This window comes from Narcine bancroftii, chromosome 4, assembly GCF_036971445.1.
Source record: "Narcine bancroftii isolate sNarBan1 chromosome 4, sNarBan1.hap1, whole genome shotgun sequence".
Lineage (NCBI taxonomy): Eukaryota > Metazoa > Chordata > Chondrichthyes > Torpediniformes > Narcinidae > Narcine > Narcine bancroftii.
In genome coordinates this window covers 23,673,348-23,700,679 of record NC_091472.1, presented here as the reverse complement: position 1 = coordinate 23,700,679, position 27,332 = coordinate 23,673,348, and the positions used below count along the sequence as shown (strand labels likewise).

Sequence of the window (27,332 nt, the reverse complement as noted above, 5' to 3'; positions counted from 1 at the left end):
GTGTTAACCTGGGAGAGGGTGAATGAAAGGGGAGGTCAAGTCTGTTCCTACTCCTGACAAAATTTGCCTTCATTTTTATGGTGGCCTTAAGCACTGGGAATTACATACAATTGGATGTCAAGCCATGGAAGGAGTTGTGAGGATGGTTGAGCAAAGGTTTGCAGAGCAAGTGTCTGAAGTGAGGAAAGAGAAGGGAGGCTGAGACAGTGCAGGAAAGGATTCTGAGCAGGCCCACACCGCTTCTCTCCTCAGCTCCAGTAAATTGATGAAAGATGTAACATAATAAATGGGTGCATCCTTATTAGCATACTGGTTAGCCCCATGCTGTTACAGTGCCAGGAAACAGGGCTTGCTTTCTGTTAGGATTTTATACGTTCTCCTTGTGTTTGCAAGAATTTCTTCCGGGTGTTCCAGTTTCCTCCCACCATTCAAAATGTACTGGGGCTATAGGTCAATTAGGTGTAATTGAGCGGCACGGGCTCGTGGGCTGGTAGGGACTGTTGCTATGCTGTATGTCTAAATTTAACATTTATTTTTAAGTGGTAACCCCTAATTCTAGATTATCCCACAAGCGAAAACATCCCAGACACACTCTCAAGACCTCTCTGGAGCCCAAGATGTATTCTCTGGGCTATAGCAATAATCATGATAGCCAAATACGAATGGGAAGCATGGGGCCAGCTCAGACGGGTTTGAGGTGGCGTTATTTTTACACCTGAGCGGATCGCTCTTTGGAAGGAGTAGACCAAGCGTAAAGAAGCAGAGTGGTCAAGGAAGACATCGTGAGCACACAGGGCAAAGCAGAGCAAAGGTGTGGCTGATGTCGATGATGCAGTTTTAATTGGGGATGGTCTTGGGGCAGAATGTCTCACAGTATCATGTTATAGGAATGATGAAGCCACAAATGGACCGGGATGGAACACTGAATGCAGGGATGATGGGTGGATGTCATTCAATGGCTCAGTGGTGGCATTTTGGATGATCTTGGGCTTACGGAGTGAGGGAGCCCAATTAGGGGTCTTTTGCCACAGTTGAAGTCAAGAGGTTACAATGGAGGAGTGAAGTAGCAGAGGTATTGACAGGTGATGAGGATGAAAATTGTTGGATTTTAGTGATGGTATGGAAGACACAAAGTAGAGCCAGGTAGGTGTGGCTGGATCATGCCATTTTCTAGCATCATGTGTAAAACTTAAACATTGCAAATTATGTCACTCCAAAATAACAATAGATAGCACTGGAAATTGATCAGGCAGCAGCTGTGGAGTGAAAAACAGTTAGGTTTATATGTGCATTCACAGGATCACAAGATATAAATGTAGAAGTAGGCCAGTAGGCCTATTTTAAAAATATTTTATTTAACAATTTTTAAACCACAACAGTAAATACAATAACAAACACTCAAAAATTAAACATGTGGTATACAAAATCCCCCTCCCCCTCCCTCCCCAAGCCCCCAAAAAAGGAAAGAGGAAGAAAAAGAAAATAGATGAGAGAAAACTGGAGAGTGTCAAGAGGATCAACTATATATTGTAAGATTTTAATAGTATAATGATGCTGGATGTTACCAAGAGAGCCTGTTAAACATTTATTCCCACATATGACAAATATAGGTGCCACATTTTCCAAAATATCTTATATTTATTTTGTAAATTATAAGTAATCTTCTCAAGTGGAATACAGTTACAAAATTTGGCAGGTCATCTCTCTCCACCCCCAAGTCTGTATCTGATTTCCAAGTAATAGCTATACACTTCCTAGAAACTGCTAAAGCAATTTGTACAGATTCAATTTGATACATAGTTAATTTTAATTTAGGTATTATAGTCCTAATATTTACCCAACAAAAATAACATTGGATCCAGCGGGAACTTAATCCCTCTTATTCATTCCCATCCAATTGGCCCATTGTGTCTGCTCCGCCATTCTAACCATGAGCTGAACCATCCTCAGCCCCACTCCCTGGCTTTCTCCCCATAACCTGTGATGCCCTTTCTAATCAAATACCTGTTAATCTCTGTCTTAAATACACCCAACAACCTCACTTCCTAAGTTACCTGTGGCAACAAGTTCCAGAGACTCATGGCCCCTCTCACTAACAAAATGTTTCTGCATCTCAATTTTAAAATGACACCCCTTTATCCTGAAAGATATGGGAAACAGAGTTTGTTTTATTTGCAAGTTAGAAATGGGAATGATTTAAAAAATGATTAATTTAAGGGCTCTGTATAATATCAGATCAGTATCCTTTTACAAATGGTTTGTAGAAACAATGAGGATGGCACAGTTGCCCACACACCCCATCCATCTGTTTGTGCAAATGTTCGCCACTTTCTCTCTGTAGCTCCCCAGTTTTTTTGTGAGTGTGCTGGTAGATGCTCTCTCCTGGGTTGATATGTGAAGATTTTGCAAAAGAGCCCATTTTTTAATGGTTTGCCTTTCCAATTCCATGGTACAACATCCTCTTCATTACTTCTTGTTTTCTCCTGAAGGCCTCACTGTGTAAGGAGTTCCCGTGTGATTTTATATTCAAGTCTTGTTCTTTTGTAGTGCCTTTGAGTATTCTTTCAAATTCCCAAAAGAAAGTTGACACACTGATATTCAATTCCTTTATTGTCTTGTGCTCATACACAAAGTGTAGTAACACACAAAATGCATAAACTTTTTCCTGCCTTAAAGTTACATAGACAGACACCGCTAGCATAGCTGGCACCCCTAACAATAGGAGAAAGAGAGTCCTTTCAGTGATATCTCAACCTCTGCAGCTGCATTGCCTCCTGTCCGACCCATGGCCAAACCCAGGCTTCCAGATCTGAATTTCCAAATGCAGTCAGGAAGCTTCCCGTTCCCTTCAGGAATTCCTTCTGCCCTCATGAATCCTGGTTCTGACACCTGGTTCCCACAAGGCAGTCTCCAGCAGCCATGTGTGGGTCCTTCAACCACTGCGCATTTTGCTGGTGTGCTGCCATGCTCTCCTTCCCTGTTTGGCTATCTCCCAGATCTCTTTTTCAGTGGGAGTAGAGTTGGGGAGGTGTACTCCGATTTCTGGTGCTCTGCACTAGTCCACTGATCCCTCGCCTGCCCACCCCTTGTGGTTTGATGCCATGCATGACCACCGTCATCTTTGGCGTGGACTTCCATGGGTTCAAAGGTGTTAAGTACATGTCTTATTTGACCATGTCTCTCTGATGAAAATTTAACATTTCACTGCATAGGACTTGTGTTCCTGAAAACTGGCCGACTTTATTTTGCTGGCCCAATCATTTCCATCAACCAAGAATATGGTGCATTATTGCTGTGGAATTGTTTTGCTTTGTTTGTTCTGTCTCCACTGAAAGCTCATTAGAGTTTTTAGTCTATATTTAGGAACTATGACCATAATCATGATGGTTACATCTCCCAAGAAGACTTTGAAAGCATCACTGCCAACTTCCCGTTCTTGGACTCCTTCTGTGTTTTGGACAAAGACCAGTAAGTGCGAATATACATTTCTATTTTTTTTTGCTTGTCTTTTCTTTAGATAAATTGTTCATTGTTAAAATTTGAACATTTTTACAAGGGGACAACTTCCTGCAGTTTATGGACTCATAGAGCCATAAAGTGTGGAGACAGGTTCTTAGGCCCAACTTCCCATGCCAACCAAAATGACCCACCCACACTATTCTTGCCTGCCTGCATTTCACCCATATCCCTTTAAACCCATCCTATCCATGTATCCGTCCAGTTGTTGCAACAGTACCTGCCTCAACCATCTCCTTCGGCAGCAGTTCCATTCATTCACCACCCTCATTAACTCTGAAGTTCCTGTTAATCACCTTAAACCATTGGTTAATGGGTCCCCTACTCTGGACAAAACACTCAATATGTTGACCCGATCGACAGTATTCCTCTTATGTTTTTGTTCACTTCCATGAAATCACCCCTCACCCTCCTCTGCTACAAGGAATAAAGCCCTAGCCCATAGTCACATAAAGGAGCTTCACTTTTACAATCTTACTTAAGAAGTATTTAGACTAGGCATGGAAGGATATGGATCTAGTATGAGTAAATGGGATTAGGATAGTAATGGTAGATTAGTATAGGAATGATCAGCATGAAGGCATTTAGCTATAGGGTCCATTTCTGAGTCATACAACTGGATAACTCTATGAACCTGACTTGACTATCGTGCTCAGAAACAATACTGCTTTGGAGATGGGTTCTCACTGGATGCTTATCCTGTGGTGACCTCCATCTGGAAAGTAGCATTCAGAGGAGGAATTTCATCTTTGGTAGCAGGACATATGAGAATGATGGCCACTTACTGCACTCTACCCATGACCACACAGTCTCACTTTGAGGCCAATACCATCAAATATTGGTGAGAACAACTGGTTGCCCAAACTCTCACAAATATACTGGCCACACATAGATTTTAAATTCCCAGCTTTTGTTTCAGTAATAGTTTAAATTGATTGGTTTTGTCCTGTAGAATTTAGAGTTGGCTTGATAACAATGGTTTAATTTTCTGCCAGAAATGCCCAAAGCATCATCTAATTGTATCTTCGTTGATTCCATTTTTTTTTGCCACATGCCTTTTCTGAAGAACTTAGCATGTGCATTAGAGAGGTAAGAGATTGCAGGTGCTTGAAATGGTGCAAAAGATTTGTTATTTTTTGTATTAGCTATTTTGAGTGATTATGGTAAACCACTGTGGTGCTATGATTGGCTGCTGCCAGCTGGACACACCTCCTGAAACCAATCCTTCCCATAATGCTTTCCATGCGCCCCATTCCACTCTGCCTCAATCAGTCAATGAGGTTGATGGCTGTTCCAGTCAATAGTTAATAAAAGCCTGTCAGTTTCACAACTTCAATCCTTTGTGATTATTGATGATGCATCAGACACAAATAATTCTCTCAATTCTAAATTTCTAAACTTGGCATTCGGTACTTGAACTTCAGTTCCTTTGAGAGAAGGGCTTTCAAATTTAAATAAAAACCGCTGATGCTTGAACTGAAAAAAAAAGAAAATGGTAGACACATATGGTGAAGAGGCTTTATGGGATACAGGGCTTCATTGGACAGGGCATTGAATACAAAGCAAGGAGGTGTATTCCAACTTTATAACATGTTGGTAAGACCTCACCTGGAGTACTGCATGCATTGCAGCTCAACGCACCATAGGAAAAGTGTGAACATTGGAGTGGATACAGAGGAGATTCACCAGAATATTGGCTAGGATGGAATGCTTCAATTATCAGGAGGAGTTGGGTCTTTTTTCTCCGAAGTGAAGAAGGTTTAAGGGGGTTTACGATTGAGGGATATAAAATTATGAAGGGCGTAGATAGGGTAGATTTCAGGAAACTATATCAGAGGGAGATAAAACTGGAGTAGATAAATTTAGAGTAAGGGGGTAACAGATTTAGAGGTGATCTGAGGGGGTCTTTATTAACCTAGATATGGTGAGTACCTGGAATGCACTGTCTGAGAGAGTGGTGGAAGCAGATCGATGGCAACACTGAAGCAGTCCCTAGATGAGCACTTAGATTGCCCCAATATAGAAGGCTATAGGCCAGGTATTGGAAGATGAGGCTAATTACAAATAACTCTCCACTGGTTAAGGTGAGCCAACTGAAATGTTTCCATGCTGCATTGCTCAGCAGGTCAGGCACTATCTATGGAATACAGCCTTCCCACATGTGCTGCCTGGCCTGCTGAGTCTTTCTAGCTTTCTTTGTATTTATCCACGGTCTCATGCACTGCCAGACTTAGACCAGCCACAAGTTGGAGGAACAACTCCTCACCTTCCATCTGGGCACCCTCCAACCAGATGACATTGACTTCCCTGGTTTCTTTTAAACACCCCCACCTTCTTCTTCTGCCCCTCCCCAACCCCCATTACCTATCCCCAGCCCTCTCTCTCTCTCTCTCACACACACACACACACACACACACACACACACACACACACACACACACACACACACACACACACACACACACACACACACACACACACACACACACACACACACACACACTTCCCCTTTCCCTCTGTTTCCTTTCACAGAGGCCAAAACAATTTTCAACTTTCCTCATATCTAATTAACACCTTTTGATGGTCTGTACTCCAGCCCCCGCCATTCTTCAGTCTTTATTCTGACACTTTCCTTCTCAGTAGAATCTCCATTATCTGGCACCCACAGGAATCATACACCTGAATTAAGAATACACTGTTTAAAAGACAAAGAAAGAAAAGTGCAAAATTTAAAATAATTTGTAAATATTAGTATTGTTTTTTTTAAAAATTATTTAAAGTTCACTTTAATCAAATAATTCCCATAATTTACAAAATGTAAAAATCTGGTGCTGTAACCGTGTTGCGCTAGCCGCAATGCCAACTGTGCCACCATAATAATTAACCCTCTCAAAACCAAGGGTTGTCCTAAACACTGGGACTAAAATCCAAGCCTTGACAGTGAAGTCTCAATGCTACTATCACCTTCCCCCTCCCCCTTCCTATGCAATCCCAATCCCACTGACTCCGGCTCAAGTGTCCCGATCAAGCTCTAGGCACACACTACTATCTTCCTCACACTGACAACCTGATTCGTCTCCACGCAAGGGTCCCGGTCATGCTCTGACAACCCAGCTCACCTCAACGTAAGTGGTGACAATGAAAAGAATGTGTGCGCATTGAGGGGCATTGCTGGTTCAGTGGTGCAAGCCTGCGCGAATCCAACAGAGTCTCAATGCTCCCCTGTGGAGACCATCCACCCAGTCTTATTTATTTGAAAAATTATTTGTTTATTTCCTCGATTTTTTTTGCCGGTTGTTTGAGTTTCTGGTTGATTGAAATGCAGATAATGGGGATGCCACTGTACTTTAAAGAATATCTCAGGCCCAAAATGTCAGTAATATATCTTTACCTCCTATAGATAATGTCAGAATGGCTGAGTACTTGCTGCATTTCTGTTTTTCTACATTCACATCATCTGAAGACTTTTGTGTTTCATTCCGTTTTTATTCCTGATTAGATTTCCTTGCATTCCTGTGCATCAACATTTAGGTATTTTGTGCACGGATACCATTTTCTTCTTTTCTCACTATTGGGATTAATCCTTCTCAAATCCAATGGCCTCACATTTACAGATAATGGATGCCCTCTTTTATGCCCATTTCTTTTGTCTATGTTGTATAATAAGCTTCCGTTCCCAGTTTATTGTCATTCGGAAATGTGGATATCTAGATCTCTAGTCCATTAATGCAGAACGATAAAACTGAGAGTTTAGTCCTGATCCCTGAGAAAATATTATTTGTTACATCCCACCAATCCAATGAACACTCCATTATCCCCCAGGAGAGACTCATTCAGAAAGTCGTGAGGCATGAGATCTGTGGAACCTTGGCTATGTGGACTCAGAAATGGCTTGCTCGTAGAAAGCAGAGAGTAGTAGTGGATGGAAAGTATTCTGCCTAGAGGTTGGTGTCTAGTGGAGTTCCCTAGGAATCTGTTCTGGGATCTTTGCTCTATGTAATTTTTTATAAATGACCCGGACATGGATGTAGAGGGATGGGTTTGAGTAAATGTAGAGTAGGTTTGTGGATGATAAGTTGTTAGACAAGTTGCGGATAAGCATTGAAGGTTGTCATAGGTTACAATGGAATATAGACAGGATGGAGAGTTGGGCAGGCAAGTGGCAGATGGAGTTCAATACAGATAAGTGTGAGGAGAGGCATTTTGGAACATCATACATGATGCCAGAGTACATGGTTAATGGTCAGATACTTAACAGTGTGAAAGAATAGAGGAGTTTTGCTAGGATGATGCCTGATTTGGAAAATGCATCTGAGGAGGCAAGGTTAGCAGAGCTTGGACTTTTCTCTTTAGAGTGAAGAAGGATGAGAGATGACTTAATAGAGATCTATAGGATTATGAGAGGTGTAGACAGGGTGGCCACCCAATGGCTTTTTCCCAGGGTGGGAATAGCAAACACAAGAGGACATCTGTATAAAGTGAAGGGAGGAAGATTTTAGGGAGACATGGGTAAGATTTTTACACACAGATTTGTGGGTGCCTGGAATGCCTTGTGAGGGGTGTTGGTGGAGGCTGAAACAATAGGGACATTTAAGAGACTCTTAGACAAGGAAATGGATGAAAGTAAGGTTATGAGGTGTAGAAGGTTTAGTTACTCTACTGGTAGGTATATATCTTCATCTTTGGCTTGGCTTCGCGGACGAAGATTTATGGAGGGGGTAAAAAGTCCACGTCAGCTGCAGGCTCGTTTGTGGCTGACAAGTCCGATGCGGGACAGGCAGACACGATTGCAGCGGTTGCAAGGGAAAATTGGTTGGTTGGGGTTGGGTGTTGGGTTTTTACTCCTTTGCCTTTTGTCAGTGAGGTGGGCTCTGCGGTCTTCTTCAAAGGAGGTTGCTGCCCGCCAAACTGTGAGGCGCCAAGATGCACGGTTTGAGGCGTTATCAGCCCACTGGCGGTGGTCAATGTGGCAGGCACCAAGAGATTTCTTTAGGCAGTCCTTGTACCTTTTCTTTGGTGCACCTCTGTCACGGTGGCCAGTGGAGAGCTCGCCATATAATACGATCTTGGGAAGGCGATGGTCCTCCATTCTGGAGACGTGACCCATCCAGCGCAGCTGGATCTTCAGCAGTGTGGACTCGATGCACAATCGGCCGGCACAATATCACGGCCCTTTGTTCTTATTCTCTGCACACCAGAGAGTTTCCATTCCATAATCCTGGCTGAATTCCGCACGTTTTCATTTTTGCTAATTATCCAATGCAAAATCTGCTGGATTTCTGTACAGGCCACGCCTTTTGATGTTCCCAGGTTGACCATGATCTGTTCTTCCTGATTCTTTGACCACCTTCATACTTGTTCAGTTACCCAAGCTCTTACAGATTTCAGTAAGGGCCCTCATTTGATGGCAGAATCACCTGAAAATGTTTCCTCTTTTCTTAAATAAGGGAGTCATACTTCTAATTTTCTAAAGCTGTTGATCCTGTTTTAATATACTTTGGAATATTATGATACATACATCTGCAACTCTGTTGCTCCCCAGGCCTGTTAATTCCTTGGGACATTTAATCTTTGAGAGAACAACTGTGTGCTATTTCTGTAACCAGCATGACACACATGTGATGTACCATTCCTTTTGCTTTTAAACAAATAGAGAAAAAGACTTTTCCCATGGAGTCAGTGCCCCATTAAGCCTCATGCTCTACATTTACATGCTTTCTGCCATTGAGATGATTAAGGGGCTGTGAGACAGAGTTGCCAGCTGCAAGAGACAGGAATCAAATTACTTTATTACTGAATCTCACTCTTGAGATGAGCCTATCACAGTGTCAAAGTTTTTAGACCAGTTCTGGTCTCCAAACTTGAGGAAGGACATACTAGCTATAGAGGGTGTGCAGCGCAGATTTGCAAGGTTAGTTCCAGGGATGGCAGGGTTGTCATATGCAGCAAGGCTAGAAAAACTGGACTTGTATCCATTGGAGTTTAGAAGGATAAGGGGGGACATGATTGAGGTATACAAAATCATCAGGGGGATAGACAAGGTGAGGTCTGATTACTTGTTCCCAATGATGGGGGAGACGAGAACTAGAGGGCATAGTTTAAGAATACAGGGTAGGCCCTTTAGGACGGAGATGAGAAGGCATTTTTTTACCCAGAGAAGTGTGAATCTGTGGAATGCTCTGCCACAGAGGGTGGTAGAGGCGGATTCGCTGACTATGTTCAAAAGAGAGTTAGATAAGACTCTTGTGGGTAACGGAGTTAAGGGTTATGGGGATAAGGCTGGAAAGGGGTACTGATGGTAATGAATAGCCATGATCTAAAATGGTGGTGCTGGCCCGACGGGCCAAATGGCCTACTCCAGCTCCTATTGTCTATTGTCTATTGTCTATTGAGACAGTGTCAACAGTCCATTCGCCAGTTAGGAAAGGAGATAAAATAATCTGCAGATGCTGGAGAAATTCAACAGTTCAAGCAGCATTTGTTGGGGGGCGGCGGAGAAGAGGTGATAGAAAGTAATAGTTGATGCTTTGGGTCAAGACCCTGCTTTAGGATTGAAGGGGGAGTGGAACGATATCCAATGTAAAGAGGAGAGGGGGAAGAGGTGAGACAGGGGCCAGTAAGTGATTGGGGTGAATGAACGATGATGAGAAATGGAGATACCAAAGAGTGTAATCAGTTACCATCTTGGTAAATGGCAGTGGTCTCCAACTTGGGTGCCACGGTTAGCGTAGCGGTTAGTGCAATGCTATTACAGTACCAGCAATCTGGGTTCGAATCCGGCCTTTTCTGTAGGGAATTTATACGTTCTCCCCACGTCAATGTGGCTTTCCTCGGGCACTCCAGTTTCATCCAACCCTTCAAAACGTATGGGAGTTGTAGGTTAATTGGGGTATTCTGGGTGGCACGGGATCATGCGCTGGAAGGGCCTGTAACCACACTGTAGGTACAAATTTTATAGAAACTGCTCACACTTCTCAGTTGGAATAAGTGGGTACACCATCAGGATAGTTACTTATATGATATAATCGTTGAACTCAAAATATGATTTTCCCCTTATCTTTGGCAGAGATGGGCGAATAAGTAAAGATGAGATGATGGCATATTTCCTGAGGGCTAAATCACAGCTTCAGTGCAAAATGGGACCTGGCTTTATTCACAATTTTCAAGAGATGACATACCTCAAACCCACCTTCTGCGAGCATTGTGCTGGATTTGTAAGTATATTCAATGGAAATGATCACATGATACTCACTGCCTTTGATCAATGTCTTTCCACACTGCATTTCAGTCCAAATACTTTCCTTTTGAAATTTAACATTAAATCCATCACAAATTCATACTTCAGTTTTGCAAGGCCTACCATATCCAAATGTCTAGAAGCAGGTACTCAACACTGGAGGAACCCAGGGACTTGTGGGACACTGTGTGTGTGTGTGTGTGTGTGTGTGTGTGTGTGTGTGTGTGTGTGTGTGTGTGTGTGTGTGTGTGTGTGTGTGTGTGTGTGTGTGTGTGTGTGTGTGTCCATGCCTGAGCCCTTCTATGTAGGTTGACTTCTTCTCTCATCTCTCATGTCATCAGGTTCTAGTAACACCTTAACTAGATCCTTCCTTGATCCATGTGCAGTGCTCCCAATAATTCTTCATGGCCATCTCAAATAGCTTTGATTTTTCTCACTTCTGATGCAAAGTAGCTTTTAATAGAGTCTACTATCTCTCATAAGTTCAGGGCACCATCAGGCCAGCACCAATAGCACAGGAATTAACACTACGCTATTGCAGCACCAGCCCAGGTTTGAATCCAGCATTGTCTGTAGAGAGTTCCTACATTCTTCTCGGGACCTGCGTGGGTTAAGTGGGTGTAATTGGGCAACATGCATTTCATGGGATGGAACAGCCTTCTCCATGCTATATCATTAATTTATTTTTTAAAATTACATTTAAAAATATATTTTCTGAACATGAAGCCCCATCATTTCATTAAATTAAATAATTGATTTAGATAATAAACGTTGTTAATCTAGAGATTTCTTTACACTAAACGTTCTCCTTTACCTAAGTACTGTAAAACCCCTGGTATCCAGCACCTACGAGGATTGGTTGATGCCCGATAGTGTATTTTCCGATTGGTTGAGATTTATAATGTCTGCATTACAAATAAACAGTTTAAAAGATGAAAGACAAAATACGATACTGTCCTTACACTAAACAAACCTTTGTTTAAACTTTATATAAACATTTAACTTTGAAAACATTTAACTTTTGCTGTATATGCAGGTTCCTCCCCCTCCACAGAACCACTCGAAAGACAAGCAATAGCATCACGGATAATTTACCCCCCCCTCCCCCAAGTTTACAGATAAAAGCATCTGACTGGGATAATTCCCAGGGATAAGGAGACATTTAAAGAGAGTCACCCCAACGGTGAGTGGCATCAACCAGCTCTTCAATTTGGGCGATAACATTTTATTCAAACACAACTTTAATCAAACAGCTACAACAAGCTAAACACAACCAAGGCACTCCACTAGCTGAATATTTTCTCCCATCATAACCAAAAGTTTATATGTTACTTCAGAGAACATTTACAATTTTAAACTTATATTTTTTAACCTAATTTCTTATCCTTATTCATTTTAACTTTTAAAATTTATTTTCCCTGATTCTTTTTTAGGTGATTACTTGAGGCTGCTGGTTGCTTGAATTCCAGATAACAGGGATTTTACTCTATAATTCTAGTTCTACCAATGTGTTAATTACAATGGAAAGTATTTTAGTGAAGGCTTTAGCAGTCCTGACTGTTCCTGAAATAAATTCTAATTATTAACTGACTGGCTACAATCTTCTGATCTTCACAAATTAAGAACAAATATATGCCCCAATGTCTTGTATTGAATTATTGAACTATGCAGCCATTCTAAATGAAACCCCGACACCTGTGTGGAAGAGTCCTGATGGAGTTACTTCTTGGGTTTATAATCAAGATGTGATTGGTGTCCAAGGTGATCAATCCAATTCAGGCCAGGAACTTTGTAAAGTGACAGTCTTTAATTCAAATCTCCAGTGTACTGAACGTTTTGTGGCTATTTCCCTAAAGTTCCTGAAACAGGTTGCTCTGGATGATTCCTTGCCAGTAGACAAGGATTAAACAGTTAATTTGGAGAATATGGATCGAGTCAACGGGAACAGGAGTGCCCCTCAAGCCTTGTCTCGCCATTCAATATGACCAGGGATCATCTATGCTGGCTTGAACTCTTCTTCTGTGCCAGTTCCCCGTCCCTTTTAATTCCTTAGTCTTTCAAATATCTCCACCTTAAAGGTATCAAATGACCTGGTCTTCATCGCCCCCAGAGTAGAATAGTTCCATAGATTCACTGCCTTCTCGCAGAAGAAATTTCTATGCTCGCTTCTTTCCATGTCTCGCAACCTGTATTGTGATCAAAAATCATCTGTCTGGGTGACCACATCCATACACTGGTTCAGATGGACTCCATGTCCTGCCACGTTATGAAACCATGAGGCAGGGGTGACCTGCCTCTGCGGGTCTCTGCCCGCCGGTTCAGGCAGGGTACTTGTCACCTCAGGCCACTGCATCAGCCCTCCCCCAACTCCCACTGCTACTCTTATATGCTACTCTTATTTGCTTTGTTTCATCCCTGCAGCACAATCCATCCTCTCCTTCAGCTTTGCTCTGCCATTGCAGAGAAGTAAACATTAATCATGGCAAATAGAAACAGGGGTGTTCGTCAGGACCCTGCCACATTACCCCATCACTCCCTGTCTGATGTGGACCATTGATGATGGCTTATCACTGATATCTGATTGATGCCTTTGGCCCCTTTCAGTGTACTGGTGCTCCATTCTCAGAGAAATTGGGGTGCGGTGCAGAGGACGGCAGCAGGCCTGAAATAATGATTCGCATCTCCATGTGGCAGGAAGGGTGTTGTGAGCAACTCCATCCTGTTTGTTCTGCTGCAGGCCACCGCTCCTTCCTCTTTTATTACTTCACCTTCCTTCCGGTCTGCCTACCAAGTCATTAACAATTCTTTTGCTCTCTTTGCAGCTCTGGGGTATAATCAAACAGGGACACAAGTGTAAAGGTAAATAAGAGCTCACTCATTTTTTGGATGGCTATTGTATTAGTGTTGGCAAAGGAAGTCTGAGGGAGATGCAGCCAGGGGATCTAGGCCTTGTAAAAGCAGGACCCATGTAGCGTGAATAAAAGCTCTCACGACTAAAAGGAGAACATACAGTTTTATTAACTTATTACTGAGGGTAAGGACTTAGAGGGGCTCAGGGTTTAGGCAGAAAACCAGGGTTATATATGGGTAGATGGGAACAGAGCCAGCCATCCCTATAACACATCACCGGTGAATCTCAATTCACTGCAACCCAGAAGTCTGTAATATCCATTGCCTGTTCGAACAGGGCACAGGGGCTGATTTATTTCTGCTGCAGCTTGGAGACCAAGATCATCTTAATCACCTTCCCAACTTGGGGCAGCTGAAGAGAACAATGTAAGGATCTTGGACCTTTCACAGATGGGGCGGGAGATGTTAGATGGGGCAGGCAGTTGTATACTTTTGGGAGGTGCTGCACTCTTGTTGCTAATGTTGGGCTTCTGTGCCCACAAGGAAGGATATAAATATCAAGTGCCTTTGTGGGACAGAATTTGCCAAGAGGCTTTGATAACATTTTTGAATTGTTTTCTCTGGTCTCCTCATAACCTGTTACCATCACAGATTTTGCAGTGTGAGAAGGTTGGTGTCAGGCAGGCAAATGTTAAGGGCCCCCCATTGTTTGTGGCTGAGTATAATGAGAGCTTGGGGGATGTTAGGATGGTGGTGTTGGTTTTCTTATCCTTCAAAGGGAGGTAGATTGGCACAGCAGTTAGAGCAGCTGCCTCACGGCTTGGGTTCGATCCTCACATCCGATGCTGTCTGTGTGGAGTTTGTATCCCCGTGGGTTTCCGATGGGGTGGTCCAAGAGTCATGCTGGTTTATAGGTTAATTGGTCAATGTTTGGCAGGTAAGTGGTAGAATTTGGAGTAGAATGGGAGCATTGTAAATACTTAATAGCTTGCATGGGCTTGGTGGAACCAGACCCCTGTTTCTGTGCAGAATGGGCGCAGGGAAATGGCAATGTTTCTAGAGTTAAGTCTTATAAATTTATTTGCATCACAAGATAACATTTGTGGCTAGTGATTGTGAACAAAGTCCTGGAAGAGTCAGGTTCTGCTTGCATCACCCCACAGGCTGGAGTGAGCTACCCTCTACAGCAGCGTGAAGCTGCTCATCTCGATAACAGTCTTGTTTTCCTTCATGTTCAATTTACAGACTTCTGTCCATTTTGAAGTGAATGGCTTGGTAACCAATATCATGTGGTCCAATGTCTGTCAAATCTGGTGGCACAGTTAACTTAGTGGTTAGCACAAAGGTATTACAGTGGCAACACCCAGGTTCGAATCTGTAAGAATTTGCATATTTTGCGTGGGGTTCCTCCGGGTGCTCCTGTGTTCTCCCATCTTTCAAAAACCTACCGGGGTTGTAGGCCAATTGGTATATTTTGGAGGTATGGGTTGTGGGCTGGAAGGCCTGTTACCATGCTGTACATCGACTTTTTTTTAAATTAAAAATTCAGGGTTGGGTTTCCTTGCCCTTTTTTGGCCTCCCACAAGGACCTTGTAGCATTGGAATCCACAACCTTTGATGTGGAGGACTGCAATGGAATACTGTAACCACCCCTCCAACCTCTGCTCAAAGAAAAACATCTTATTTATTAAAACAGTCAGGTTGCATTTATTTTTTTTAATTTGAAACATATAGCACTGTAACGGGCCATTTTGGCCCACGAGACCTTGCTGGCCAATTTACACCCATTTAACCTACACCCCCCGGTACGTTTTAAAAGGTGGGAGGAAAACAGAGCCCCTGGGAAAACCCATGCAGAGACAGGGAGAACGTACAAACTCCTTACGGACAACGCGGGATTCGAACCCTGGTCCCGATCGCTGGTGCTGTAAAGGAACTGTGCTTATCACTACACGAACTGCGCTGCCCATTGTGCAATGTTGCTCCCTAATCTGGAAAATACTGCAAAAAATGTTCAGGAAGAAACATCTTCATTGTCCAGTGTAATCGGTTCTATGGATTATTTGTGGTGTTATATAGTAGTTGTGATATTGTGACGGGTAGAGTGAACCATAGAACATTACATGACAGAAACAAGCCCCTTCAACCCTTCTGGTCTGTGATGAACCATTTTTTTTTTGCCTAGTTGCACTGACCTGCACTGTCCTAGCCCGCCAAACCTCTCTCATCCATGTACTGCCCAAATTCTTCTTAAATGTTAAAACTGAGCCCACATTCAGCATCTCAGCTGGCAGCTCATTCCAAACTCCCACCACTCTCTGTGTGAAGAAGTTCCTCCCCCATATTCCTCCTAAACATTTCCCTTTCACCCATGTCCTCTGGTTTGTATCTCAGCTTCCCTCAGTTGAAAAAGCCGACCTATATTTACTCCATCCGTCCACCTCATCCAGGGAATAAAGACCTAATCTGTTTAACCTTTCCCTGTAACTCAGTTCCTGAAGTCTGGGCAACATCCTAGTAAATCTTCTATGCACTCTTTCAATTTTAATGATATTTTTCTTGTAATTAGGTGACCGAAATTGCACACAATACTCCAAATTTGGCCTCACCAATGTCTTACACAACTTTACCATAACATACCAGCTCCTGTTCTCAATAATTTGATTTATGAAGGCCAATATGCCAAAAAGCTCTCTTAACAACCCTATCCACCTGTGACCCCACTTTCATGGTATTATATATCTGTATTTCAAAATTCCTCTGTTCCACAACAATTCTTAGTGCCCTACCATTTATCATGCATGTCCTACCAAAATATAACACCTCACACTTGATTGCATTAAGTTTTATCAGCCATTTTTCCAGCTGGTCCAGATCTCTTTGCAAGCTTTGAAAACCTTTAAACATAGTGTCATCTGCAAACTTGCTGATCCAATTTACCACATTCTCATCCAGAACATTGATATAAATGACAAACAACAATGGTCCCAGCATCGATACCTGAGGCACACCATTAGTCACAGGCCTACAGTCTGAGAAGCAATCACCCATCCAGCCATTGCCGAATCCAGTTCACTACTTGACCATAACTACTAGTGTCCTTCCTGACTAACCTTCCATGTGGAACCATGTCAAAGGCCTTACTAAAGTCCATGTAGACAACATCCACACCTGTTCCTTAATTAACTTTCCTAGTAACCTCCTCTAAAAACTCTATAAGATTGGTTAAACATGACCTACCACACACAATGCCATGTTGGCAATCCCTAATCAGCTTCTAGGTATCCAAATAATTGTATATCCGATCACTTAGAACACCTTCCTATAATTTACCTCCTACTGAGGTCAGGCTCACTGGCCTATAATTTCCAGGGCTACTTTCGGAACATTTTTTAAACAAAGGAACAATGTGAGCTACCCTTCAATCCTCTGAGACCATGCCCATGGCTAAAGACATTTTAAATATTTCTGCCAGAGCCCCTGTAATTTCTACACTCGCCTCCCTCAAGGTCGGAGAGAATATCTTCTCAGGCCCTGGGGATCTACCCACCTTTATTTGCTTTAAGACAGCAAACACTTCCTCCTCTTTAATCTGTATAGGTTCCATGACCTCACTGCTTGTTTTCCTTACTTCCCATGACTGTGCCCATTTCCAAATACTGATTTTTAAAAATACATTTCAAATCTACTCCACCTTTTTGGCTCCATACAAAGCCGACCATTCTGATTTTCAGGGGACTTAATTTTATCCCTTACTAGCTTTTTGCTCTAATATACCTGTAGAAATCCTTAGGATTTTCCTTCACATTTTCTACTAAAGCAACCTCGTGTCTTCTTTTATCCTTCCTGATTTATTTCTTGAGGTTTTTATTGCTCTTTTATACTCCTCAAGTACATCATTTGCTCCGTGTTCCCTATACCTGTTATACACCTCTCTCTTCTTCTGAAACAGATCCCCAATATCCCTTGAAGATCCAAGGTTCCCTCTGCCTTCTAACCTTTCCTTTATTCCTGGTAGGAACATGCAAACACTGGACTCTCAAAATTTCACCTTTGAAGATCCTCCACTAATCTCGCACACCCCTTCCCAAAAACAATTTATCCCAACCACACATTCTAGATTGTTTCTTATTTCCTCAAAATTAGCCTTTCTCCTATTTTGAATTTCAACCTGAGACCCAAACCTATCCTTCTCCACAATTAACTTGAAATTAATGACATTATTATCATTGGACCAAAAATGTTCCTCTACACATACTTCTGTCACCTGTCCTGTCTTGTTCCCTCATAGGAGATCTAGTATTGCACTCTCTCTTGTTGAATCCTCTATCTATTGATTTAGAAAACTTTCCTGAACACATTTGACAAACTCTAAGCCATCCAGCCCTTTTACAGTATGGGAGTCCCAGTCAATATGTGGAAAATTAAAATCTCCCACATCATATCCTTGTTTCCTGCTGCCATCTGCCATCTCTCTGCAGATTTGCTCCTCCAATTCTCGTTGATTATTGGGTGATCTATAATGCAATCCCATGAGTGTGGTCATACCTTTCCCATTTCTTAGCTCCACCCATATAGCTACAGTAGATGAGCTCACTGCCTGAGCACAGCTGCAATATTTTCTCTGTCGAGCAATGCCACGCCTCACCCTTTCATCTTCGCTGTTCTATCTCGTCTAAAGCAACGGAAGCCCAGAACATTAAGCTGCCAGTCCTGCCCCTCCTGCAACTAATTTTCACTAATGACCTTAATGACATAATTCCACATGCCAATCCATGCTCTAAACTCGTTTGCCTTTCTTACAATTGCATTGAAATAGGTGCACCTGAGAACATTTCCACTATATTCCATCCATTGACTTCTAACAATTTTCATATCACATCATTTTTTCCCTCATCCACTCGACTATCTGCTCTGACACTCTAGTTCACATCCCCCTGCAAATCTAATTAAAACCCATTAGAGTAGCATTAGCAAATCTTCCCGCAAAGATATTAATCCCTCTCCAATTCAGATGCAAACATCCTGTCAGGACAGGTCCAATCTTCCCTGGAAGAGGGCTCAATAATCCAGAAACATGAAGCCCTCCCTCCTGTGCTGTCTTTAGCCATGTGTTAAGCTGCATTACCCCCCTATTTCTAACCTCACTATCACATGGCACGGGTAGCAATCCTGATATCACAACCCTGGAGGTCCTATCCTTCCACCTAGTGCTTAACTTCTTGAACTCTCCTTGCAGGACTTCCTCATATTTCTTACTCACGTTATTGGTCCCTATATGGACCACAACATTTGGCTGCTCACCCTCCCTCCTGAGAATGCTGTGAACTAATTCTGAAATATCTAAGACCCTGGCACCAGGGAGGCAACTTACCATCTGAAAAACTCGATCTCTCCCTCAGAACCTCATATCTGTCCCCCTAACTATGGAATTCCTGACTACTACAGCTTGCCTCTTCTCTTTTCTCGTCTTAGCCACAGGACCAGACTCCACACCAGAGACCTGATCTTTGTGGCTTGTGCCTGGTAGGTCGCCCCCCCCCCACCCCCAACAGTATCCTAATTGGTCTACTTGTTTTGAGAGGACTGGTCACAGGGGTGCCCGGCACTTTCCCTCTCCTGACTGTCATCCATCTACCCTCCTCCTGCCTCCTATGTATGATCATGTCTCTGTAACTCCTGTCTATCACCCCCTCTGCCTCCCGAATGATCCAGAGTTTATCCAGCTCCAATTCCTTAACTCAGTTTGTCAGGAGCTGCAGCTGGATGCAATTCTCTCAGATGAAGTCACCAGAGATACTGCTGGCTTCCCTGACAACCCACATTGTGCAAGAGGAGCATTCTTTGCCTTGTCCGTCATTCCCACTGTTTATGACTAAATATATGATATCTAAAAACCTACCCTTAAATGTCGAATTTCAGCCTCTATTCACCGAAGCCCCTCGAGCCAAAGCCTTTCCATTCTGACTCAGCCCACCCCGATGATGACCTCTCCCTCCAGTGCCTTTTTACTGCTCAGAGATGCTGGCCCTGAGCTACTGTGAGGCTTGCATCAATCGAACTGTCTCACTTTTATTTCCATGTCCGACAGATTGCGGGGTCAACTGCCATAAACAATGCAAAGACCTGCTGGTGTTAGCGTGTCGGAAACTGCGCAAGAGCTCATCGCTGGAGAGTTCATCACCATCTACGCACAGCCATGGCTCCCTGCCCAGTAGTCCAGCAATCCTCTCCTGTGGAAACGGTATGGACTGCTCACATCATCCATGGAACATCGCTGGCTTGGGTTCTATTCCCCTATCTTATCTTCTCTCCAGTGCAAAATACATCCTCACTTTGCTAAATGGTGTGACTTTTGAGATCATAATAACATGTGCTCCAGCCTTGCTATTGAGGAGTAGTAATGAATGAGTTCAGATTGATTATAGTACGGGCACCATTCATATAGGGGAGGGTCATAATCATGTTTGCACTGAAGACGGATGCCGTCAATTGTATTGACCATTGGATGAGCAAATAATTTGTGAATGTCAGGCATAGGTCAGTCTAGCATTTGCCTCTTCATTCAGATGGCTGAAGGTTCGACCCAGTCTAGAGACCTCGGTGACAGAGATCTGGGCCTGATGCTTGAATGGGAGGGCTAAAAGAGCAGTGTTATAGCTGTTGACATTTACATGAGGTGGTAAGTGGAAAGCCTGCCAGACTCTCAATGTGGTGAAACACGAAAGTCTGGGATTGCAGTAAAAGCAAAGAAATGCTGCAGGAACTCAGCAGGTCTTGTAGCATCCATAGGAGGTGAAGATGATTTGGTGCCTGAGTCCTTCTTGAAAGTATGGGAAGAAGCAGGCAACGCCTGAATAAAAGGATTTTATAATCCTTCTATAAAGCCCCGAAACATCAGTAATATATCTTTACCTCCTATGGACGCTGTGAGACCTGCTAAGTTCCTCTAGCACAATGGTTCTCAAACTTTTTCTTTCCATTCACATACCACTTTAAGTAATCCCTATGCCATTGGTTCTCTGCAATTAATAAGGGATTGCTTAAGGTGGGATGTAAGTGGGAAGGGAAGGCTGAGAACCACTCAATTATTACGGAATGATTTTGCTTGAGAAAAATTGTCATTGGCCCATTTCCTTTGGAGTTCTGAAACCGTGCACATGACGAGTCAATTAGATACAATTAAAACAGTGATTTTCAAACTTTTTCTTCCCACTCACATCCCGGGTGAGGACCTCATCTAGCTCTAGCCTTAGGGGCTGTTGAGAGAGCTGGAGCAGGGCGGAATCTTGGACTGAGCGGTTGGCACTGAAAAGAGATTGGAAGTGTTCTGACCATCGGTTGAGGATGGAGATCTTGTCGCTGAGGAGGACTTTGCCATCTGAGCTGCGCAGCGGGCTTTGGACTTGGGGTGAGGGGCCGTACACAGCCTTTAGAGCTTCGTAAAAACCCCTGAAGTCACCAATGTCCGCGCTGAGCTGGGTTCGCTTGGCGAGGCTAGTCCACCACTCATTTTGGACCTCCCGGAGTTTGCGCTGAAGATGGCTGCATGCGCAACGGAAGGCTTGTTTCTTCTCTGGACAGGATGGCTTTGTAAGGTGAGCCTGGTGGGCAGCTCGCTTCTTTGCCAGCAGCTCCTGGATTTCCTGGCTGTTATTGTCGAACCAGTCCTTGTTTTTCCTGGAGGAGAAGCCCAGTACCTCTTCAGTGGATTGCAGTATGGTAGTCTTCAGCTGATCCCAGAGGGTTTCAGGGGACGAGTCCGTGAGGCAGATTGCATCCTCGAGCTTTGCTTTGAGGTTTGCCTGGAAGTTTCCTCTCACTTCGTCTGACTGCAGGTTTCCAACATTGAACCTCTTTCTGGGGGCTTTACTGTTGCTGGGCTTTGGCTTGAAGTGAAGGTTGAGCTTGCAGCGAACCAGCCGGTGGTCAGTGTGGCATTCCGCGCTGGGCATGACCCTGGTGTGAAACACATCTCGTTTGTCTCTTTCTCGCACCAGGACGTAGTCCAGGAGGTGCCAGTGTTTGGATCGGGGATGCATCCAGGTAGTCTTCAGGCTGTCCCTCTGCTGAAAAAGGGTGTTTGTAATGACAAGCCGCTGTTCTGCGCAGAGCTCCAACAGGAGGCGCCCATTGTCGTTGCACTTGCCGACACCATGCTTTCCCAGGATTCCTGGCCAGGTTTCTGAGTCTTTGCCGACGCGAGCGTTGAAGTCGCCAAGGATGACAACCTTGTCGGCTGTAGGGGTGCGTTGAATGAGGTTGCGCAGGTCAGTGTAGAACTTGTCCTTTTCTGCTGGTTCCGCCTGGAGGGTTGGAGCATAGACACTGATGAGGGTGATGCGACACTTGTTTTGAACCACCTTCAGCAATCCCTTACTAATCACAGCACACCGATGGCATAGGGAATACTTAAAGTGGTATCTGAGTGGAAAGAAAAAGATTGAGGACCACTGGTTTAGCATTTCTATGTTTTTACGGATTCTCAGTGTATTGTTTTAAAGAAGAATGGGAAGTTTTCCCAGGAATGCTGGGCAATAGTTATCCCTCAATTAACATTAAAACAGCATGATCATTTTCACATTGCTGGTACCACAAGCTGCCAGTCTCCTTGTTCACCGGACAGCAATGGTCCCTCTGCAAAAATACATTATTGGTTATAAAGTGCTGTGAAATACAATGAGAGGGATGCGAAAGATATAATGGAACTGCCAATACTTTTTCACCTTATTCCCAAGTCAACCATGAATATCATGTGGAGGCCCGAAGAGTAACATGCTATCCACTTTCTAAGCCTCCAGTGCAGTCTCCTTAAAACAATCACAGACTCAAAGTCCAGTTCCATTTCTAGGCCTCCCAGCTTGGCCCTGACATGGATCCCAGGGACTGACTACTGCTCTCTTCCTTTCTCCTGCTGAATTATATGGAGCGCTCTCATGTTCAGCGAACCCTATACACAAAGGCTCATTGGAATAGATCTCCATTCTGATTTTAACCCATCCTTGATGAAGTACCTAACATGGACACCCAAGATATAAATCTAACAAAATAAAAAGTTATTGAATAATAGTTTTAACAGGAGTAAAAGACAAAAAGTCTGCAGACACTGTGATTGAAGTAAACACACAATGCTGAAGAAACTCAGCTGGTCAAACAGTGTCCTTTATGTCATAAGGTAAAGATACATATGCAACGTTTCAGGCTTGAGCCCTTCATATCGCTGTGACAATATGTAGACAGGTGCGGCTGGGAGGGGCAGGAGGAATAGTACAGACTCAAAGGCAGGAGGTAATAGGTTGGGCAAACAGGGAGGAGGGGGATTTCTCTGTGAATGCAGAGGGAAGGGGTGGATAGCAGGAGGAAAGAAGACAGAGGGAATGGGAAGGGAAGGAGAACAGGGAGTAGGCTGGCAGAAATCAGAGAAGTTGATACTTATGCCACCCGATTGGAGAGGGCTCAGACAAAATTAGGTGTTGCTCCTCCAATTTACAGGTAGTCTTGGGTTGACAGTGCATGAATCAGTGGACAGACATGTCAGCATGGGAGTGGGGGCATAGAATTAAAATGGTTGGCCACTGTGGGATCCCTGACACTGCTGCGGACTGTGTGGCGGTGCTCAGCAAAGTGATCTCACAGCCTGCGTCCTGTCTCCCCCAATGTAGAGAATGCCACAACGAGAGCACCAGATGACTCCCACAGTTACACAAGCGAAGTGTCGCTTCACTTGAAAGAGCTGTTTGGTGAGGGAGGAGGCATGGGTGCAAGTGTGGCACTTCTGGCAGCCGGAGAGGAAGGTGCCCTGGGGGGGTGGGGGGGTTAGGGCGGCGTGACAGGGTAGCTAACATCAAGCAAAAATCTCTGTTTGTACAAGAGTTGCTTTATTAATAAAATGCAATGGAAATTATCCCTCCCTTGAAAGAGGTTCCTTGTTATCCATCCCAAATATAAGCATGTAGTTTTCCAAAGGTTTTCCTAAACCTTGATGGTTCCTCAAGCCCAGGTTCTGTGTTCTCAAAGATTTAATAGTGATTGGAATAAGATTAACTTTTAAGCATCAGTGTAGTTCTGAGCAATAATCCACAATGGACATTCCTTTCCTATAGCGTCATCCAACTGGATAACAGTTTGATTGGGTGAGTTCCAATATCCATCCCAGGAAGTAATCACCAAAATTCAAGGAAATTAGATCATTTATTTTTTTAAAATCAAATGATATGAGGGTAATAAGGGTTTCCAGAAGCAGATTAAATGTGAAAATGTTGCAGGGAGCCTTATCAGGGCTCTCACATATCCTCCACAGACTAGCTTTCGGCAATCTGTTCCTGCTCCACAATTCCCTCTCCACGTGAATCATCATTACTTAATTCCACGTTATGGGCGTTATCTTGACAAAACCACCCTGCAGTGAAACAAAATGAGCTTTTCCCTCAATGACATCCATTCAAAATGATTTGCTGCTTTGAAACATGCTATGTTATTTACTCATGTTACACAACTCTTTTATAGTCAGGAGACACTTACCCCTTTTACACAGCCCTGCTAAAAGACAGGAATTAACTGCCTTTTAACCACTTCACCTACCAATATGAATGCAACAAATGTGGGATGGGTGGTCATTTTCATCCCATCTATTCCCCTCTAATCTAGGTCGTACCAAAATCGATGTGTTTCGACCCAGCTTTTCTTGATTCATTGTGAACTGGCTTTAAACATGGGTTGTTCACACACCAGTTCAGTGAGATCTGATTCGCACACCAATTAAAAGGGGTAACTGTGTTTCTGAAGTGCTGTATGGCATCTTCAATGCAATGCCCTTGACCCTCAGTTGCTGGCCCATGCTACAAACAGCAACGGGAAAGCTTGTTCAGGTGCATCTGTTTCAAATATTCACTGGGAGAAGTTGTTGCACATGGGATTTTTAACCAAAATTGGAGGAGGTTCACAGTCTCAGTGCAGTACACTTTTAGCTGTGCCTTGGAAATTGTGCTCTTAAAATCTTCCTGGGGGCCTCTGGATTTTCTCGAGAGGCTCAGGGAATTTGTGAAACGTATTGGGTCCTTTTAATGGAAAACCCAGTTCAGTGAGGGGGTGGATGGCTTGCCTCCAAGAACTATGTGTGCCCACCCAATGCTGGAACCATGTTTGAGACCACTGCCTGAAAGGTCAGCTAGCTCAAGAGTTCCCGAAGGACTGCAGGTGGACAAGGATTCAATCCTGACCTCGGGAACTGTATATGGGAGATTTGTTTGTTCTCAATGTGATTGCATGCATTTCATCTGAGTGCTCCTGAGTCCTCTCAAACCCTAAAGTTGGAGAGTTAATTGGTCATTGTGGATTACCCCCGTATAGGTAAGTGGTAGGAAAATTGGCTGGGTGCAGGGGAACTGACGGGAATGTGAGAGAGAATAGAGTCGAGGGAAATGAGTGGGGAGAATTGGATTGCACTAAGAGCCTGCACAGCCTTGATGGCCAAATGGACACCTTCAGATCCATGAGGTGTGGAAACATGCCAGTGGCTGATACTATCATATATTATTCGCAAATATATATTTTTAATTCCCTAATCCAGAAACATATTGACTTCTGGCATTCATTTCAAGAGGAATAGAATGTAAGAGCAGGGATGAGAGATCTCACTTGGAGCATTGTGAGCAGTTTTGGGCAACTCAATTAAGAAAGGACATCCTGACGTTGGAGAGGGCTTAAAGGAGGTTCACTAGGATGATTCTAGGAATGAAAGGGTTGTCATATGAGGCGTGTTTGACAGCTCTTGGCTTGTACTCGTTAGAATTTAGGAGAATGAGGGGGGATCTCATTGAAACATTTTAAATGTTGAAAGGTGTGGAGAGAGTGGATATTAAAAGTAAAGACACAATGTTTTAGAAACTGAGCTGGTGAAACAGTGTAGTTTATGTAGCAAAGATAAAGATATGTAACCAGCGTTTTGAGCTTGATCCCTTCATCGTGTTATCTGTTTGACTTGTTGAGTTTCTCCAGCATTCTCCAACCCTGCTGTCTGCAGACTTTCATGTTTTACTTAAACATAGAAAGGTTGTTTCCCATGGCCCAGGACAAGAGGGTACAACTTCAGGATAAAAGGACACCTGCTTAGAACAGAGATGCTGAGGAAATTCTTAAACCAGAGGGTGGTAAGTCTGTGGTATTTGTTGCCCCAGGCAGTTGTGGCTCCTTGGGTGTATTTAAGATGATAGGTTCTTGTTTAGCCAGGCCCTCAAAGTTTATGGGGTGAAGACCAGCTGTGGGGCTGTGGGAAAATGGATCAGCTCATGATTAAATGGTGGAGCAGACTCAATAGGCCTATTTCTGTACCTATGAATTATGGTCTAACTTGGTGTTAAAATAAAGTGACCTTCTAGTTTTGATTGTATGGATTGTCTGTCAATTTTCTGCTGTAATAGCAGCCAGGGTGAGCTGTGTGAGTTAACCAGTAACACTTCTCTATAGGTTTGATGAATCTCTTGTCAAAGCTGCAACAGAAACTATAAACAAGCCAGGGTGAACATTGATTGTCGACCCTTTGGACTTCGCGTCCTGACTTTCCAGTGCATGGACTCCATCCCAGTTTTCAGGACTACCAACAAGCACAAATATTCCGTGCTCTGGTTTTCCAGGACTGGGTTTATACCCAACCACAAGCTGGTTCATACTGGTGTTTGTACTCTAAAGAGTTACCCATGGACCCAGCCCAAAGTATATATCATGAAAGGTTAAAAATGGCCAGAGTTCAAAGAGTTAAATCTCCCAGCCTGTGACACTTTACTGTTCAATGAGTAGGTTTGAGGAGGAGAGTTTATCATCGTACACGCAAGTACAATGCTCAGATTCACCAAAAGCCATACGAATTGCAGGTGCGTACGATACACCAGCAAAGGTGTACTTTTTACTGCAGTATGCTATGAGGTAGAAAATGAACTAATGAATGTAAAAGGAGAGAAAAATAAACATTCAGCGATATTGGCATTAGTAACAATTACTAGAAGTATCCAAGGGTCTTGACTAATGATCCAGAAAGGTATTTAAAAAGCAGGAGGCAGCTGGGGAATTTAAATCTAGTTAATAAGTAAAATATGATAAACAAAATAATGTTTATTGTCACTCGGGGAGCCATTCCAAAGGAGGATATGGTCATAGGTTTCCATATATTACCATATATAGTGTGTTCGCATTTGTTGTTCAATACCGTTATATATGGTGATGTATGACCATGTCCTCCTTTGGAATGGCCACCCTAAAATTTGTCACATACATTGTTCAATGTATATAAGAACTGAAACTTTTAACTGTTGCAGTTGAACAAGTACTTTGTAATAAAAAAATCAACTATAAAACACATCTACATACTAAATTAATGGTTCTCAACCTTTTTCTTTCCACCCACATAGCATACTTTAAGTATTCCCTATGCCATCGGTGGTATGTGAGTGGAAAGAAAAAGGTTGAAAACCACTGTTTGAATCGTACCTCATTGACTCGTTATGTGCACGGTTTCATGGGCCAATGACAATTTTTCTCAAGCCAAATATGTCAGTAACAATTGGGTCAGGAGCAGTGATTCTCAGCCTAGGGATTTCTTAAAGAGGTATGTAAGTCGATAGCATCGAGTCCACGCTGCTGAAGATCCAGCTGCGCTGGGTGGGTCACGTCTCCAGAATGGAGGACCATCACCTTCCCAAGATCGTGTTATATGGCGAGCTCTCCACTGGCCACC

The 27,332-nt window shown here is 43.3% G+C and overlaps 1 protein-coding gene across 3 annotated transcripts in view; it reads left to right on the top strand.

Annotated features, from left to right (window-relative positions):
- The window catches only part of rasgrp3 (RAS guanyl releasing protein 3 (calcium and DAG-regulated)), a 146,313-nt gene that overhangs the window by 83,307 nt on the left and 35,674 nt on the right, over positions 1–27,332 (top strand). For all 3 annotated transcript variants that reach the window (XM_069930943.1, XM_069930941.1, XM_069930940.1), the window contains 4 exons: positions 3,353–3,468; positions 10,583–10,730; positions 13,576–13,612; positions 19,695–19,847. In XM_069930943.1, the coding sequence (XP_069787044.1) occupies positions 3,353–3,468; positions 10,583–10,730; positions 13,576–13,612; positions 19,695–19,847 (454 nt within the window). The remainder of the gene's footprint in view (positions 1–3,352; positions 3,469–10,582; positions 10,731–13,575; positions 13,613–19,694; positions 19,848–27,332) is intronic.